Source organism: Aristolochia californica, unplaced genomic scaffold (assembly GCF_029961685.1).
Source record: "Aristolochia californica isolate CCGP_79_NKW_82.1479 unplaced genomic scaffold, dmAriCali1.0.hap1 SCAF_15, whole genome shotgun sequence".
Classification (NCBI taxonomy): domain Eukaryota; kingdom Viridiplantae; phylum Streptophyta; class Magnoliopsida; order Piperales; family Aristolochiaceae; genus Aristolochia; species Aristolochia californica.
In genome coordinates this window covers 23650104-23669271 of record NW_027181826.1, presented here as the reverse complement: position 1 = coordinate 23669271, position 19168 = coordinate 23650104, and the positions used below count along the sequence as shown (strand labels likewise).

The window sequence follows — 19168 nt, the reverse complement described above, 5'->3', positions numbered from 1 at the left end:
GACCCTTCCCTGCCTCATATGGTCATAGACAAGTTTGGAGCCCAACTTCGACTCCAAACCCAACATCTGAACATGACTTTATAAAAAACCTAGAGGTAGAAAACCAATCCTAACTTGCTCCTTTTCCCTTTCCCCCCACCTTATTTTTTCCCCCAAAATCTAACCTGAAGTTAGAAAGCCAACCCCGACTTCTCTCATATGCACATAAGACACTTTGATCTAATGGTATGTCAAACATTTTGTTTTTTAACATTTTCGATAATAACTCCCTTTTGTTTGCACTAGGCGTGCATGCTCGTTCGATGGTGCAAAAATGTGGATATGATGGCTTGTGACACAATGTTACTTTGTATATCAACATTAAACTTATTATTGACCAAAAGAATAATACGAAATAATTTTTTATCAATATAGACACATGGAAAAAGTCTAATTGAATAACCTATAATATTTACCTCGATATATAGGCACTTGGTTAATAACTGATCATCATCATCAGTGATAAACCTTGAACTTCTCTACCCTCACATCCATGTAGTTGAGAAAGACACGGCTTACTCAATGAGTGAAGAGGGGACTATAAATCACCAATGCTCTCCTCTATGAATCCCTAAACCCCACATGGATCTTCCTACCTAGCTCTCTCATGACGCCGTCCACTCTAGAGCTCTTCGACGGGCCGCGTCCTCTCCTAATCGAGGATGTGGATAGAGACGTGAATGGACTGGAAGTGGAAGTGGATGGAGAAGATGTGGAGGTATGTCTATAAGCTAGAAAGTGATACACAAAATAAACAAATAAGCTACAATCATATACTAATATATGGTAAATAGAAAATAAATTTTGAGTAGTCTTTAATACCTTGGGCCTTTGGGACTCGATAGTCCTTTCCAAGTGGCTCATCGCCATGCATCTTTGAACTTGTCAGATCGTCCATAGATGGTGCAGGATAGGAGAGTCGTAACCTTGGTGGACGAGGAGGCATAATGTAAGATAATCTATAAATTATATTTTATAATATCAATAATGCTACTGATAAAAATAACACAGAAGACTTTAAAATAAAGGCATTGACATAAACTAACATTGTTGATTGTCAAAAGTTATTTGGATTCATGGTTATCTAATTGTACTTCCTTTTCCTTTTCTTCCATACGTTCATATTCTCCGTCTTTTTCTTGTTCTTCTTCCTTATACTTGTGTTCTTCCTCATCTTTATTATCTTCATTCCCTACCATGTATATCGGCACACTTGTACGTTCAGGCTGATTGTCATACCTTGCCAAGTGCCCAACTTCGTTGTATACCTCAGCAACATGGAGATTATCACTTAACATCTCTTGTTGGAGGTATTTGCTTCAATACATGTGCTTAACAATTGCTCTAACACGTCAAATACATTTCTCCTGACCTATTTTTGAACTATACCTCACAAGCCATCGATCTTAGATCATCCATTTAATAAACCTATTCTAATTGAAATGCCAATACGAAAGGGTCGTCATTGCACCATGTCCCCAACTATCTAAGCTAAATTTTGATCGAGAATTTTACATGTTATGTATAATTTTATAATTATTACTTATTTTATAGTTACGCTTTCATTGAAGTATATGTGTGTTGAATTTCTGGAAAAAAGGAAAATCTTTACTAACTTGTTGTAAACTGAATACAATGAGCCTTTATTTATAATAGAGGAAACAAGTAGAATCTAATTACAATTAAACTATATTTATTCCAGTTATACCCAAAATTAAATACTAAAAGATGAGTCTTAGAACAATTAAACAACTGAACATAAATAGATGACTAATATAACTAAAAAACCTTTAAATGATACTTTTCTGTGAGACTTCTTCCTATGAGAGTCCTGTAAGACTCCACCATTTTAATTTTGGCTTTGCAAGACTTCTTACAGTGAGAGTCATATAAGACTCTTCCATATATGCTCTTCGACACTCCCGCTCAAGCTAGAATTTATAACTTCAGCTTCCAATGAAAAGGATTATTGGTCTTCAATCTTCATTGGCTAAAACTTTTTCATAAATAAATGCTACATCTTCATCATTCGTTCTTCCCCTTTCTTGAATATTTTTTGTCATATAAAATTTACGTTAACATGTGGAACAAAATACATTTTTTTTTGTTCTTCTACTTCAACACTCAAGCTTGGGATAAAAAGGACATAGGGAACCAACTTGGACAAAACAAAATAAGGGAGAAGAAAATAACTCCTAGCCGTATGATAAAGCTTCATACACCAATCAAAATGGTCATAATTCAAAACACACTCCGCTCAATTTTAAAGGCAGAAAAAATGGCCCAACTTTAGGGCCTAACAAAGAGATTATTCATTTTTTAAGGGTAGTTCAAACACAAATTATTTCTTGGGTGAGGAATAAAAGACTTGATTCAAGTTGGATGTTGGCCATACTCCTATACTTCTTAGATGGTGGGTCTAAGCATTGCTTTGAAGTGATAAAAATATAAGAAGATAAACTAAAGAAATACTAGAGGAAAATAATTTTAACCGAAATGAGGTGACTATGCAACACTCATACTTCCAAAGTGACCTTTTTTTTAAAAAAAAAAAACTAGGGGAGGCTATAATGGTAGAAATAATTAAACTTGACCAAATATACCTTTTTTGGGGTAACCATAATTTTTTGAAGTTAACTATGTGGAAGATACACAACCAAGTAACAAAACGCAAAACTTGAAAACAACATTGCACAATTTTTTTTTTTTTTTGCATACTTTGAAGGAGTACATCATGGAGTGATTAATTTTGACCAAAAATCTCTGATTAGAAGAGAAATTTGGTTAAAAAACTAGGATTCTAAGAGAAAAGGAAACTCAATTCACGCTATTGCATGAAGAGAAAATAGGAAAAAAAGAAGAGATTTTTAGCAAAACTAGTCTTTGGTACTTTTGATATCGATATCTAAAAAAATATAGTTCAGAATCATAAACGGTTTGTTGCTCAAGAAACTAAACTCAAAGAACTTTAAAATTAATACCTAATTTGGCATAAGAATCTTCATTCTTGAATATTTTACAACCTCTTGATTTGCTTCATTCTGTAGTTTGATCCTTACCGACTCTAATGTGAATATCTCCTTAAATATAATTCATATTGATATCAAGATTTCTCCTTCAGAAACTAGACTTCGATATCTTTTATAAAAATATAACTTTTCTTAATAAAATATACTTCTTTTGATAGAAAAATTCTGATAGATTTTGGACTTTTTAATTTGGACGAACTGAGTACTCTTTCTTCTTTGACTAACATGACCATTGACTCTTCCAAGATCAATATCTCCCTCTGGAAAACTCAGATTGAGAATTGGATGGATACTTAAGAAAATAGTCTTACATAAAGTCTCGTTCTTGATGGTATAAAACGGCTAAAAAGTTGAAGCTTTTGGCTACTACTCAAATCTTTCTTGCAATCTGACCTTTGTTGCTTCAAATATTAATTTATTTGTGTAGAAAACTTTGATTGCCAATTTTTTTTTGCGATAATTTTCAAGATGAAAAGCTCATTATGAAGGTGAGAACTCCAAGAAAACAATGAGTTCTGGGAAAGGAATGAAAGAAAAAAGACAAAATACGAACATAAACTGCTAGAGATGATAGATAAGAAAATGATCACATTATCTCTGTGTTTATCGAGTCAACTTACAAAATCCGTTCTGATACCATGTTGAATTTCTGGAAAAGAGAAAAAATTCATTAACTTGTTGTTAACTGAGTACAATTAGCTTCTATTTATAATAGAGGAAACAAATAAAATCCAATTACAATTAAACTACCTTTATCCTAGTTATTCCCAAAGTTAAACACTAAAAGATACGTCTTATAACAATTGAACATCTGGCCATAAATACAAGACTAACATAACTAAAACAACATTAATTGATACTCTTCTGTTAGACCTCCTCCTGTGAGTCTCCTGTAAGACTCTGCCATATTAATTTGGGCTCATAGAGATTTCTTACTGTGAGAGTTATGTAAGACTCTTTCGTATATACTCTTCAATAATTTGTGTATTATACTTGAAAGTAAACATGTTATTGCCCTTATCATTTGTTTCATACTACACTTCGTATTAGTTTGATACTAAAAAAAATTTAATTCGTTTCATGCTCGTATTTTTAGCATTATGTCCATTTTTTTCTACATTTATGCTTGTCTTATGTTCACATTATCCTCGTGTTATGCACGTCTTAAGTGCCAGAAATATTCGTATTATTATTAGAATTAAGCATGTTAAACTTAAAGTCCTATGACTCTTCTCTCGACTACCCAACCTATAGCTAAGACAATAAAAGCAAAATTGACAACATTGTGATTTGTTCTACAACACATAAACATGAAAAAAAATCCATGCGATGATTCCATCTTATTCCCCCTCCTTCACAACGGAAAATTATTTCACCGTCATATGGACACCATTCCATCATAGTTCAATAAATCAAAGATATAACAAATAATATACACACGCTAAAGTAAAATAAATTATAATAAATCATAAACAAAGTAAAAAGTAAACATAAAGGTTTAGGGTCGTGAATTAGGTTTAATGTTTAGGGTTTAGGGTTTAAGATTTCAGAATTAGGATTTAGATTTTTTAGGGTTTTAAATTAGGGGTTAGAGTTTAGGTTTAAGGTTTTTAGGGTTTAGGACGGGCTTATCGCTAAAAATTATTAAAAATAAAAAATCGCAAAGTAATATTAGTATCAATGGATTGATCTTATATAACATTTTTTATGTTATTAAAAAAAGATAAGGATGAAGAGTCACTTAGTTTAGGGTTTTTAGCTTTTAGGTTTTTATGATTTTTAGGGTTTATGGTTTTAAGGGTATTAGGGTTTAGGGGATTTTTATGGTTTAGGGCTTTTAGGGGTTCTAGGATTTAGGATGGATTCAGGATGGATTCAGGATTAGGGTTTTAGGGTTAGTATTGTAGGGTCTAATATGGGTTTAGATTTAGGACTTTAGGATTAGATGGGTTTAGGGTCTAAATATTAAGGTTCCCAAAAAAAATTGGTTCAGGAATATTAGTTGGATCTGAACCACAATTCAGATCTGAATACGCATTTGAATACGGATCCGGATATGGATTCAGATCCAAGTACTATTTCGGACAAACAAGAACAACAAGAAACAAACAACAAAACTTACAGGGCATGACGACAGAGTGAGTGGCGGAATGGCTAGAAACGGTAGCCCATAGTGGTGGTGACAACAAGGGAGAAACAGGCAGAGAGAAAGGGAAAAGCGTGGGAGGAGAGAAAATGGGGCGACATGGAAGAAAGGAAGAGAAAATGAGGGGGAGAAGAGCCAATTACAATAATAAGTGGAACTCTACCCCTTGTTTGATTGGGGTGAGGTTTTAAAAAACCCCAATTCTGCTCTGAACCCTGAACTTTGAACCCTCACACCATATAAACTATTTCATCTATCATTCCATTTATATATTGTATATTGGTATACAATATTATGGATATATTGAATAATTGTCTATATATTGTTTAATTACCTATTTATTAGATGGTAGAACATGTAATTGCTATTAATTACCTAACGAATGACAAATGTGTCATTCTTGAGCCATTTAATATATGAAATACCATCTTCATCTATGAGTGGAGTTGGTTTAGCCAAATGTCCTAAGAGATCTCTAGTGATAAGGAATCTCTAACCCACTGAGCCCAACTTAAGTAATTTGAAAAGGTATAATGATAATCTTAAGTAAGTCACTTTTACCACTCATACTCATATATTCTTCACCCATCACTAATGAATATTCAAAGTACTATATCAACCAACCAATAATAGAAGAGAGCAAACCAAGCAAGCCAAAACGAGTCAATCAACAATTCACACTAAGCCAAACCAAACCAAGTCATTAATCATGCTCATAATCAAGGAGATTTTGATTCCACGTGCTAGTCCAAATTATATAAAATTGATTCCAAATCTTTCTCAATTAAGAAAGAATTATAAAAGCAAGTGAAGTCTCAATGGATCTTGGCTAGCTTAGAGGATCTTTCTTAAAGAAGAAAACTTTCCTTCTATGTCACTTGCTCTAACTATCAAACTAAGATCACAATCTTTGACTTCCTTCTTTCCTAAATGAATTAGGAAAAAAATTTCAAAGAATAATCTAACATATGAAGCCTTTAAATAGATAAATCACAACACTTTCTTTCCTCCAACTTTATTTTTGGCAAGCTCTAGAAGAAGGAAATTTTCCTTCTATGCAAAGAGCTCCAACTTTGTGATTTAAATCACAGTTTGATCTTACCTTTTCACCTTGAATTTTTTAGGTAAGATAATCCAGAGGCTAACACAACCAATGGAAGGTCAAAAGTCCTGCAAAATATCAACACCGTTTAAAAAAAAATCCTCTTCTCGGTAATAAGAAAACAACCTTCACCGAGCTCTTTTAGATAACAAACATACAAACATAACATAAATCAGTCTTGAATGAATTTAATCATGCTTTCATCATGATAATCCACATATACAACAAGAGGACAAGAAGACCTTCATCCAACATATGTTTTTTCTAGGAGAGAAAAACGAGCATATGCTTAAACCTAGCATTTAACATTCTCTTGCATGATTCAAAGTAAACCAAACATAAATTTTTTTGCGTGAGATGGAATACTTATCTTTATCCAGAGAACACTTATAGACTAGTAAACCTCTTGCCTAGATCAAGACATTATCAAAATCATCTCATGAAAGGTAAAAAAAAACTTATCTTGCTTGTCGAGCCTTTGCTTCACCAACAACAACACATGAAGTTTGATAAATCTTACTTAATCACCACCTTAATGTTGGGATCCTAAACCCATTGTTCTGATACTATGTTAGATTTAGAATCCCATGAAAAAGTCTTCGACCAAGAGGGTGAGAGAGAGGAGAGGAAGAAGGAAGAGAGGAGAAAGGAGAGACTTCGAGAGAAAAGTCTAGGGACAAATTTGAGAGAAAAGAGGGTAGACTTTATGATCTGCCCCTTACCTTGAACATCTATTTATAGTTTATGAAGGAAAGTTACAATGACTACAAATGTCCTTAGGGCTATAAGCTCTAAAAAAGAAAATACATAAGTAGACATAAATCATCTTTTTTAATTACACCCTTGTGCCATCCTTATGAGAAGATCATTAAATTACACTTTGTACCACCTCCTTGACTTGGGGAAGATATTTACCTTAATGCCACTTTGAGATGTCTTCCAATAAAGGCAATCCTCCAAGTAGAGAAACATCAAGGTTCTAGGAGGCAACTTCTAGATGTTTAAGGATTGTAATTTGGTATATTGAAGGCAATCTTCCAATCAGAGAAATAAAGACTTCCAAGAAACAACTTCTAGATGTTTAAGGAGACAATTGTTATATCTGATTTTAATGAGATCTTCCAAAAATAAATCATGTAGAAATAAATCAGCAACAAAGACTGGATCCTATTGTCGACGCCAATCACGTTGATATACCAACATCAATGAAAATTTGCTTGCTAAAAATAGGTTGTAAGATTTCACCTTGATTTTGTATCAATTCAAACGAGTATCTTCGATATAGGCTGAGACGATAGAAGGTATGGCTCCAGCAATCTTCCAGAAATAAGATAGACGCCAACGAGGTTGGTGTTGTTTCAATAGTGAAAATTATGGAATGTGATTGTTGTTGTTGGAATGAAGACGAGCCAATGAAGGCAATTTGTTGTATAGTGTTGGAGTGACAAAATTATTGTGGGATATCGGTAGCTGTATGGTGTTGTATATGCCAACCAACCGAATACCGAACTGCTTGAGATATGCCCATCGTATTCTAGGAAACTTCCAACATAATACCAGGTTGAATACCACCAAGTCGAATACCAATCTAAGTGAGAGCTTCCTTTGATCAGGTTTGTAATCAATCCTCTTGCTCAAAATATAGAACCATGATCACCATGATGAATGTGAAGCGGAAACTACATGGAGCTATGTTGAAGACAGTAGCAAAGTAATGATCTACAATGATAGATAACAATTGTTTCTCTCAATGTGAATCAAATATCATTGTACCAACCTTCAATTTCCATTTAGTTAAATGCTCTTTGAAGACTGAAATGGTTTTCACGTATCTTCATAAACCTTAAGCCTCTACTAATATAAGGAAAATCAACGGATTAGTTTCTCCAAGGTATTGAAGCGAAGTCTCTTGCAACAAAGTAGTAGTGCTGGTTTTTAGATATTTTATCTAGCAACTTAAGGAGGAAAAATGAATTCAGCCAAGTATACAGAGATTGGGAGAAACATAGCAACTTAAGATACCAACAAGTACACCGAGAAAAGTAGCAAGCATACTAGCAGATTAGCAGTAAAAAAATCGTCATTAAAAGACACAAATTAACAACAATAAATAGTATTACATGGAAGCATGAAGTATGAACAAAAGAAAAACTTATCTTTGTCATGCAGCTCCTCCATGCTGAATAGTTCCTTCATGAATCATGATTTGAGTAAAAAAAAATTGGAATCCTAAAATCACTGCTCTGATACCATATTACTTTCAGGATTCCATACTATTAAGATCTTCAACTTAGAGTGTAGGAGAGAAGAGGGAAGAAGGAGAAGAGCCGAAGTGAGGTGAAGTGAAGGAAGGGAGAGGTAAGGATGGATGAGAGAGAGAGAGGGAGAAATGGATACTCTAGAGGAGAGAAAAGAGGGGAGGATAAGGGTTATGGAAGATATCCAAACCCTTCCCCTAAACCTTTATTTATAGATGTCAAGAGTACATAAATGACAAGTATACCCTTGATCCTAGAGTGGTGAAGAAGAGACAAAAAACTAAAGATAGTTATAATAATGACACCTAAGCTTGTCTATGTCTTTCAACATTAAGTAACATCTTATCTCTTTGTGTAAATGTCTTGCGAAAAGTTCATGTTTCATGGTAAAGATTTTATTTTTATAGCTCATTGCAAAGATTTTATGGGGTGACAGCTTGACTTCGAGGTGGGACACAAACAACATTAAATTTATGACTAATAGTAATTTTTTGGGGGAAAATGAATACAAAAAAAAAAAAACAATTTTATGATCCATTATCCAAAATTAAAGTTGGGTTCTAGTCCAAACCAAATAATTAATTTACTTGAAGTTTCGAAAACCTCATTTACACTGACTAATAGAGGGCTCTATTTTAGAGTCTCGCATTTTTTTTTTTTTTTACTTCAACAAATTTAGTCTCGAATAATGTATTATCTCTTGGAGGAAGATAAGCAAAAGTCTTAGAATTTTTGGCTAATGATAGTATTGTTGGGAAAGAATTACAAGAAAACAAATTTATGATCCACACTCCCAAACTAATACAAAGTTTTTTTTTTATCATCCCAAAATTTCTAATCCCATGTCTTTGTGGGACAACTCTAATTATCTCCCTCATATGTGGGTGTTTTTTGTGACCTATATGAACAATTTGTTAGTTAAGACCCACTATAGGTACCTATAATGCTACTATTGTGAAACTGGGTTCTCATCTAATCCCAAAAGACTACTGGAAGTTAGAAGATCTCCTTCCAAATAAGGAACATATAATCTTTTTAATCTTGAAACTATGTGAGACTATTTAAACACTTCCTTGCAAATGTTGGTTCTTGTGGTTCCTTCATTGGTCAATTATGGGTAGAGATAGATTCATGTACAAACATTTTTACTAGAGTAATTAGGTCAAGTTTAGTCCCAAAATGGTGAGCAATTGTTAAGCCTCTTCCTAAGTACTAACTTTAAGTCCTCTTTCTATGCAGAAATATTCTTAGCAAATCACATAATATTATTATTCAACAATCTACCAATATGAGAGGGCTAAAGGTATTCAAGTAGAGAAGACAAAGAATGACATGGGGTGAGTCCTAATGTGAACCTGTCATTTTCATTTGATTATTACATTTAGAGCTAAACTTAGTTTAGTTTAAAAAAATGTTTAGTTTAAAATAAGAAATAAAAATAAAAATATGCAATGTAATTTGCGTAATTGAATCTATTATTGCTAATTTAACATCCACATTAGGCACAAAATCATTTTAGGTCCCCCTTGCCTAAAATAAAGACATGACCTCTCTATATTTAAGTTTTCCAGGATACGGGCTACTACCAACGTGGTAGAGGTGAGGGATAGGACCAGATTCGATGGAGATTTGGTGAAGAAAAATGAAAAAAGTATAATTGAACTGCAAGCTATCACAGAGGAGTCCAAGACTTTGAAATGGAGCATACTAATGTATAATAACCATCTTAATATATGCTAACCAATTGGCTCACGAGCTAACAAGCCGAGTTTGGAAAATCTCGAGTTTGCCTTATTATATATAATGAGCCTTATTTCAAGTTTGAGTTCGAGCCGAGCTCAAGTAAAAACTGAATTGAGCGAGTTTATTTTTTAGCTGAGTTTGAACGGTTTGCGAGTCGGTTTGGCTTGGTGCCACCCCTACTGATAGTATTGATCATGCTCATTTCTCACCTTGAAAATCCACTTACCTTTAAAGTATAAATCTATATGACCCTAAGTAAATGACGACATATAGAAAAAATAATATTTTCTAAGTAGCAAAATATACATCTGCAAGCATAAATTTTCACATCGACATCGAGCATCATATAAGGACTCTTAAAATCCAACAAAAGGCCATTTTTTTTGCCTAGCAAGTTAAAAAGTGATTAAGTATGCTCAAAGTATCCTCCTAGAAACCAGCCAAAGCAGTTAGGCCATCACATTCAATGTTAGTTTGCTACATTTCAAAGTGGTCCTACATGTTCCTCACCAACAAGGAGGTGATAAAATAAATGACATATTTGAATACAGCCCAACCTCAAGGCTTGATGTGAAAAAGTAGAGAAGAGAGATAAGGATTGGACCACAATGCAAGTATCCCACGGAGAATCGACTGGCCACATGGGTCTGGCTATGTTGAAGGCAAACAAAACTAAATTGACACTCGTGGGGGTGGCTGCATGTGATCTCCCAGACATGGGCAAATTGTTACCATAATTGTCATAATTTTGTCCATTTGAGTGTCAAGTGGATGAGTCCAATTAGTCAATCATGTGTGTCCCATAATTTCTTATGTGCTCTTTTACCTATAAATCATAATTAATTAAAATATTTTCATAATTTTCTTCTCTTAAGGCTACAAACAATGGTTCGATAACTTATTGGGTCGATCTGCTCCCTCGACTTGAGTCAAAATTGATTCGACTTAGCAATCTCACCCTAATTGTAGTCGGGTCTCGATTTCAGTCATGATAATATGTTACAAAGAGTGGGATTAAACATTAATAAAATTTTTTAATAAGGTTTAGTAATTATTCATTAGATTATATAGATATGACATTGATACCTTTCTTAAACTCCAAGCCACAATGCCATGACCAGTTGAGACTCAAAGGCTTCAAATCAACAAATTAGTGGTGGTTAGGGTTTAATGGCCGCAAGAATTAAAAAGAAAACACATACTTAATTTGGAAGGGAAAGAGGCTTCAATCCTAACACACTAATCTTGACCGTTCATCTCACTCGATCTGAAATGGTCCACCATCTAGGACTTCAACCGTTGCTCCATGATACGGAAATCGTTATGTCGGAGCTGCAGCCGAAAAATACCTTTCGGTCCCGCTTTTTTCTCTCGCTAGGCTGGTGATCCGAAACCGCTTTTGGATCTGTCCAAAAGCATCCGAAAGCGGTTTCCGGTTTTCGCTCCGGGCTATTAATAGTACCTAATCCTTCGCCGTCCCTCTCATTTACTCCCTTTTGATCTCTGCCTTCGTCGACTCGGGTTTCCCGTCGCCGTCCCCGGTTTTCCGATTCTCCTCCGCCGGAAAATGAGAGAGATCCTCCACATCCAGGGCGGCCAGTGCGGCAACCAGATCGGAGCCAAGTTTTGGGAGGTGATATGTGATGAGCATGGCATAGATCATACTGGAAAGTATGCCGGTGATTCAGATCTGCAGCTTGAGCGGATCAATGTCTACTACAACGAGGCGAGTGGTGGACGATACGTCCCGCGTGCGGTGCTTATGGATCTTGAGCCGGGAACGATGGACTCTGTGCGGTCGGGCCCGTTCGGACAGATCTTCCGGCCTGATAACTTTGTATTTGGTCAATCAGGTGCTGGGAATAACTGGGCTAAGGGGCATTACACGGAAGGGGCGGAGTTGATAGATTCCGTCCTTGATGTTGTCAGAAAGGAGGCGGAGAACTGTGATTGCTTGCAAGGTGGGAATTTTTTCCCCCCATTATATGTCTACATATAGTTTTGGTTGGTGTTTGATGTTGAGATTCTACTTATATGTTGGAAGTTTCCCTGATTGCAATTTTGACTTCGAAAAACTATAAATGTGGGTAGGAGATGAAAGGCCTAGACCTGGATCTTTCATTTGTAGTACAGTTCCTTAGATCTGTTGTGTTGAAATCCGCCTCCCCATTGTTCGAATTTTACTCTCCTCTGAAATTATTTTGCTTTGTTAAATTTTACTGTTCATTTTGTCGGTTCGTCGCGATCTTCGCTTTGTTGTCCTTTTCTCTAGGTGTTGGTTTCCCTTTCCTCTTCTAGCTTAATTACCCTGATTTATAGGTTGATTTGAGTCTTCAAGTGTCCATTTGCGTTTTCTCCTTCCTTCGTAGGCGTCTTTTGTTCAAGATATGCTCATTTATCTTACCTTCCCTCTTCTTGTTTTTGGACCCTACTTCTGATTGTAGCTTAAATCAGTTTATTTGTTTATAATTTGATGCGTATAAATCTAGTTCAAAATTCATCACTAGTAGGTTGCAGTTTGTCTCAAAGTTTGCTCTTTTCTGGTAGTACCGCGCTCATCTGCTTAGATCTCTATTTTTTTTTTAAAAAAATTGCCCACATCCCTTTTCATGCTATTTTCCCTCGGCTGGATGAGTCTGGGATTCAGATCAAGGACAACATTATACTGAATTGCCTATTACTTAGCTTATCTTATTTTGTCGTCTTTGTAGGCTTGCTACTTCTGCATTTTTCTTATTTGTTAGTAATGTTGAAGGAATTTTTTGTGTCTAAATATCAAAGAAGACAAACTATCTCTTATTTGATCTGGATGTTTATTTTAGTGTTTGGCTTGTGTATCTCATTTCTGTAGGATGTTTTCTTTGGTGATCAGCGAACTTGTTTTGTTGCCACATCTGGATATTGGAATACCGTAATTTACTTTTAACAAAGTCATAGATAGTCTTTTTAACATTAGAAAAATTCAGGCAAGAGGTGGTAGAATATCTATGTATATATTTTTTTCTTGTGTTTGTTTTGACCCTTTGTGAAGCATGATTGACTTCATTTCTTCATGTAACAGGTTTCCAGGTATGTCACTCGCTTGGTGGTGGGACTGGGTCTGGCATGGGCACTCTTCTCATCTCGAAGATCAGGGAGGAGTATCCAGATCGAATGATGCTTACCTTCTCAGTTTTTCCCTCACCAAAGGTTTCTGACACTGTTGTAGAGCCTTACAACGCTACCCTCTCTGTCCATCAACTTGTAGAGAATGCAGATGAATGTATGGTCCTTGACAATGAGGCTCTGTATGACATCTGTTTCCGCACTCTCAAGCTTGCCACTCCCACCTGTAAGTCTAAATTGTTTCCTGAATCAGTTTTATGTACGTGGTTATTATTTATCTCATGTATTTACATGTCTGGGAAAACATTTATGCATTGGCTATTGTAGCATTCCTAAATCCTAATGTTGATATCTTTTCTGCTCCAGTTGGTGATCTTAACCATCTCATATCTGCAACCATGAGTGGAGTCACTTGCTGTCTCCGCTTCCCCGGACAGCTAAACTCTGACCTTCGAAAGCTTGCCGTTAACCTTATTCCTTTCCCTCGTCTCCACTTCTTCATGGTTGGATTTGCCCCCTTGACTTCTCGAGGCTCCCAACAGTACCGTGCTCTCACTGTCCCCGAGCTGACCCAACAGATGTGGGACTCAAAGAATATGATGTGTGCTGCAGATCCTCGTCATGGTCGCTATCTTACAGCCTCAGCCATGTTCCGTGGAAAGATGAGTACAAAGGAAGTTGATGAGCAGATGATAAATGTCCAGAACAAGAATTCATCCTACTTCGTGGAGTGGATTCCAAACAATGTGAAGTCTAGCGTTTGTGATATTCCACCCAAGGGGCTCAAGATGGCTTCAACCTTTATTGGGAACTCAACCTCCATTCAGGAGATGTTCAGGAGAGTTAGTGAGCAGTTCACAGCTATGTTCAGGAGGAAAGCTTTCTTGCACTGGTACACTGGAGAGGGTATGGACGAAATGGAGTTCACTGAAGCTGAGAGTAACATGAATGATTTGGTGGCAGAGTACCAGCAGTACCAGGATGCTACTGCAGATGATGAAGAGTACGAGGAGGAAGAGGAAGAGGAAGAGAACCCTGAGTGAGAGGTAATTGTAACTGAAATATCACTGTTGTTGTTCCTGTGAGGGGGGGAGTGGTAGTTATTTCTGTTTTGGAGATTCTGTCTGTCTCTTGGGCTCTGTTTGCCCAAGTCACAAAATGTACGAAATGGGGATGGGTTTGTTAATGAGTTTTCGAGGTTGCTGCATACTTCTTTTACGTGTTTTAGTTTCCACTTGTACCGTATCATTATCATTCCTGTAAATTTAGGTACTTAGGTTTGATTTTTTCAGTGTGATTTTACTAGTTCCATATTTAGTCAGAGACTTGGATTATGTGAATCAGTGCTTGTTATTGTCATTTTGTTTTTCCTGACAAGATTGGAGCAGACGGGAATTCATAATAACTCTCTCAAGTATTTCAAAATACAACTTCACCCACCACAGAAATATTCCTTGCCAAAACCAGTCACAACTAAAGGAATTTTTTCCTTGAGATGTTGAGAGCTTTTTCCGAGCAGCTGATCTAGAACTGGGTCTGGAGGTAATCCACCATCTTCTTGTCCACTTGGAAGGCCTTGGCTAAAACATCCGCATAAATGGGGGGATTCGACCCAAACACTGCATCAGCAACGGTGATCACGCCTGGATTCTGACTGCTGAGAGTAGCAATGGCAACCACATTCGTGGATCCGATGTTGTACTGGAAGTGAATTAGACCTACTGGGAAGACGAACACGTCACCCTTCTGTAGTGTCTTGGTTATGAGCCTGTTCTCGGGGTTGGACGTGACGAAGCCGACGTAGTGTCCCATCGAGGACTGTCAGGATCTCGGTGGCTCGTGGGTGTGTGGGGAGGGTTGAGGCCCCAGGGTGCGTTGTCCAACCGGACATGGAGATGCCAAGAGTGTTGAGTCCTGAAATTTGAACCACATTCACTGGGGTCACGCTGGACCCTAGACGATTTGACGTGTTGCCTGGTTTGTGCAGCCCGGAGAAGCAGAAGTCGTCCGCCGCAGCCTGCTTTGGGTCCTTGCAATCTCGCCCATTCGCCCACACTGCCCAAGATAACAAAGGACACGATGAGATCAACGATAACAATGAACAACCAGGGGAGCTGTGAGTTGAAGGCTTCCTCCTTTTTTAACCGGAGCTGTGAATGAAAGGCTCCCGTCGGTGGTTCGGATGTTACGTTATTCATAACGGATTTGAGCCCTATTTACAGAATGTGAAATACATAAAAGTTCTCCAAAAGGCACATATCTACCTGAGCTGCTGGATTCTGCTACACAGAAGTCCTGGAGGGGCTTGTGATCAGAGGCAAGAACCAGAGAGAAGGTAAGAACCAGGACCAGAAAGAGGATAAAAGCAGTGACCATCTTGAGAAAGCTGGAAGGAGGACGAAAGGGATAAAACAGTGGGAGCCTCTGGTGCTCTGCCTCCACGAAATGACTTTTATATATATATATTAATCCTGGATTGAAAAGGTCCTTGTTTTCATTGCTAATGTTTCTATCATGAGATTTCTTCTTTAGAGAACAGCCAGCCCACAAGAGATGATGACTCTACACTCATTCGGCCTGCTTTAAACGCGGTTATTTGATTATTGAATAGATGTAATGGAGGTCGTCTCTTTGCAATGTGCAGAACCAATCTCAGTTGAAAATTTGTAATAGTAAATTCTAATGTAGAATTTATAATATGCTAGAATATTAGGATTAAAAACATATCTGGATCAATTCCGTAAATTTTGCCTTCTGATGCAGAATCTCTATGACGAACGATAAAAACAGATATGGTATTCCTCAACTAAATCGCCTTATTCCTCAATGGAACTTTCGTCTCTCTTCCGGATGGGGAGAAGTGTGATTTAGTATATTGGAGACCATAACCATGTTGTGTGTCTCTTTATATAGGGTTCCCATAATTCCCTATGGTATCTACTTAATTGACCCATATTTATAGTCCATTCCTTAATGGGTTTAACAAAATTAGATCACTTAATTTCAGCCCATTCCATTAATAATAGAAAATATAATTGTATAATAAATATGTTACCCAAATTAGAATAAGAAATATAAATTTCCTAACAATCTCCGCTACACTAAAGTGAATAATCTATTCACTCTCTCTAGGTTTGTTCCCCACCGGATCTAACATTTTTTATCTACATGCAAAAATGAGACCTTTTTTATATATATTTTTTTAAGTTCCATTGCATAGGATAGTTAAGACAGCTATCTCGTACTGAGGAACGTTTGTCAGTAGGAATCCGTAGCCGATCTTAGTTCTTTTACTTCTCTGGCCCTTACCTGCTTCACCGATCTGATCCAAAACTAAGTTGAAATAATTGTTCAGCTCTGAAAACCACATTCAAAGTATCCTCTATCATCTAGTTCTGAGATAATGTGGTCTGTACGAAAGAGACTTAACTCACAACAGCTTCTCTATCATCTAGTTATGAGATAATGTAGCTTCAGAAGAAAAACAAACTTCTTTATTGACAATAACGTAGCAAAATATAAAATATAAACCCACAACAGCTTCTCTATCAACCGAACTCTGCAGCAGCTTCAGAGATAGTTTCATTATTCAACCATTGAGAACAAGGCGTCTCTCCACCTCAAAATTTGGACTGTATGACATCAATTATCTTCTTGTCCACCTGGAAGGCTCCAGCCAGAATATCAGCAGAAATCTTCGGGTCTGATCCAAAAACAGCATCTGCAATGGTGATGACACCCGGGTTCTGGCTGCTCAAACCTGCGATCGCGACTGCACTAGTTTTCCCCACATTGAACTGGAAATGGATGAGCCCGATGGGGAAGACAAACACATCACCCTTGTGCAGCAGCTGGCTTATGAAGCGATTGTCTGGGTTGGAGGTGACGAAGCCAACGAACAGCGTGCCCTCCAGGACTGTCAAAATCTCCGTACCCCGTGGGTGCGTGTGGGGGGGATTCTGGCCGTATGGAGCGTAGTCTATCCGCACCAGGGAGATGCCCAGGGTATTGAGACCAGGAATCTGCATAACATTCACCGGCGTCACAGTAGACCCAACGGCATTTGTTGGGGTTCTCACTTTGTCCAGTCCGTCGAGGAAGAAATCCTTGGCCGTGAGGCGCATGGGGTCCTTGCACACAAACCCATTTACTCGAACTGCAAAAGAATACAATCCAGTTAGGACAATGATTACAAGTTACAAGAAGCTGCAAAATGGTGTAATACAAACAACAGAACAATGGAGAGAAGAAGATAACTGAGGAAGTACCAGTGCTGTTAAGGTCTGCAACACACAAGTCCTGAAGTGGACTTGGATCATAAGCGAAGGAAAGAGAAGAAGCTAAGCAGAGGAAGGCAACAACGAGGATGCTTCTCGTCATTTTCAATCTCTCTATCTAAAAAAGAAGTGCAAGAGCTAGCAAGTATTGCCTGAAAGATGAAGAGAGAAATAGGCTTTTATAGATAAGCTTGATTCTGTCTCAAGCAGAGACTAGACTCAGAAATCCCCATTGAAAAGATCTAACAAGACTCTCTATCTTTCCTTCTTGTTGAGGTTTGCCAACTGAACCACAACTGACCTGATACACGGTTTCATAGGCTAACATGAACATTTCAAGCACCTCTGTCATCAATTCTATGGACTTTTTCTGCACGAAGAAAGAATCAAACTCTAACCATTGTTATAGGTACGCAAAAATCTTCGAGTAATAGTTGAAAATAAGAGCACACACACCGTGTTCCACACAAACAAGGCAAGGTAGCTGATGGATCTTATTCACATGACTAATCGGTGTGCCTTGACCGTTTTGAGGTGGAGATGGGGATCAAATCAAGAACATGACATGCTCTAAAAGCCCTTTCACTCTAAAAGCATTCCTGTTTATATTGATTTGATATTTTTTCTATTGGTATCAAATTTTAATGAAAATAAACAGTATTTATGTAAATAAAGTAAATCAACAAGGTTGGCTGGACTAATTCCAACCTCTTCTCCCTCTCTGAATATGACCTTCCCCAGTCCCAATACTAAGAATGGGTATTTTTGTCTTTTATTGTATAAATTCAAACTTAAATTTGTTAAAGAAATAGCAACTATTAAGGGAATTAATGGATATCCATCTTTTGAATAGGTTTTAGAGGTATTCTATATAATCCCACATGTTTCAGACTTCCAAGTAATCGATATTGATACATCATTATAATTTTAAAATTTTATTGAATTCAATTTATATACATAAAACTTGTAAGTCTTTGAAAATGAGAGAGATGGCAGGTATATGTATATATATATATATATATATATATATATATATATAGATAGATAGATAGATAGATAGATAGATAGATAGAGGGCTGATCCAATTTGAAAGCCATTTGGTGCAAAATATGTGAAAGGCTATATCAGCTATCTGATCATGATCAAAGGTTATCTCAGTCATTCGATAACGGTTATCCTAGCAGTTCGATCATGTGGTGCGAAACATGCAAAATGCTATCTCAATTGTCTGATAATGATCAACTGTTATCTCAGCCATCTGATCAACGGCTATCCTAGCCATCCGATTAATGACTATATCAACCGTCAGATCATAATTGGATGGTCAAAATAGCTATTGATCAGACGACTGAGATTGTCGTTGATTGGATGATTGAGATAGTCATTTTACATGTTTTACACCAAATGGTTTTTCGTATTGGATCAGCCTTCATGTACACAACGGCTGAGATAGCCATTGATCATGATCA

General features: G+C 36.8%; 2 protein-coding genes and 1 pseudogene across 2 annotated transcripts; 1 reads left to right on the top strand and 2 right to left on the bottom strand.

Moving 5' to 3' along the window:
* Positions 1-11808: 11808 nt before the first annotated feature.
* LOC137951112 (tubulin beta-7 chain) lies at positions 11809-14781 on the top strand. Its single transcript, XM_068797711.1, has 3 exons — positions 11809-12278; positions 13379-13648; positions 13789-14781. Exons 1-3 carry the CDS (start codon positions 11885-11887, stop codon positions 14463-14465), a joined length of 1341 nt encoding a protein of 446 aa, XP_068653812.1. The 5' UTR covers positions 11809-11884; the 3' UTR covers positions 14466-14781.
* A 165-nt stretch (positions 14782-14946) lies between these two features.
* Positions 14947-15798, bottom strand: LOC137952029 (putative germin-like protein 2-1; annotated as a pseudogene).
* Positions 15799-16894: 1096 nt separating this feature from the next.
* LOC137951121 (germin-like protein 8-2) lies at positions 16895-17802 on the bottom strand. The gene is made up of 2 exons (XM_068797721.1): positions 17691-17802; positions 16895-17578 (listed from the first exon to the last, which is right to left on the bottom strand). Exons 1-2 carry the CDS (start codon positions 17800-17802, stop codon positions 17043-17045), a joined length of 648 nt encoding a protein of 215 aa, XP_068653822.1. The 3' UTR covers positions 16895-17042.
* Between the last annotated feature and the right edge of the window lie 1366 nt (positions 17803-19168).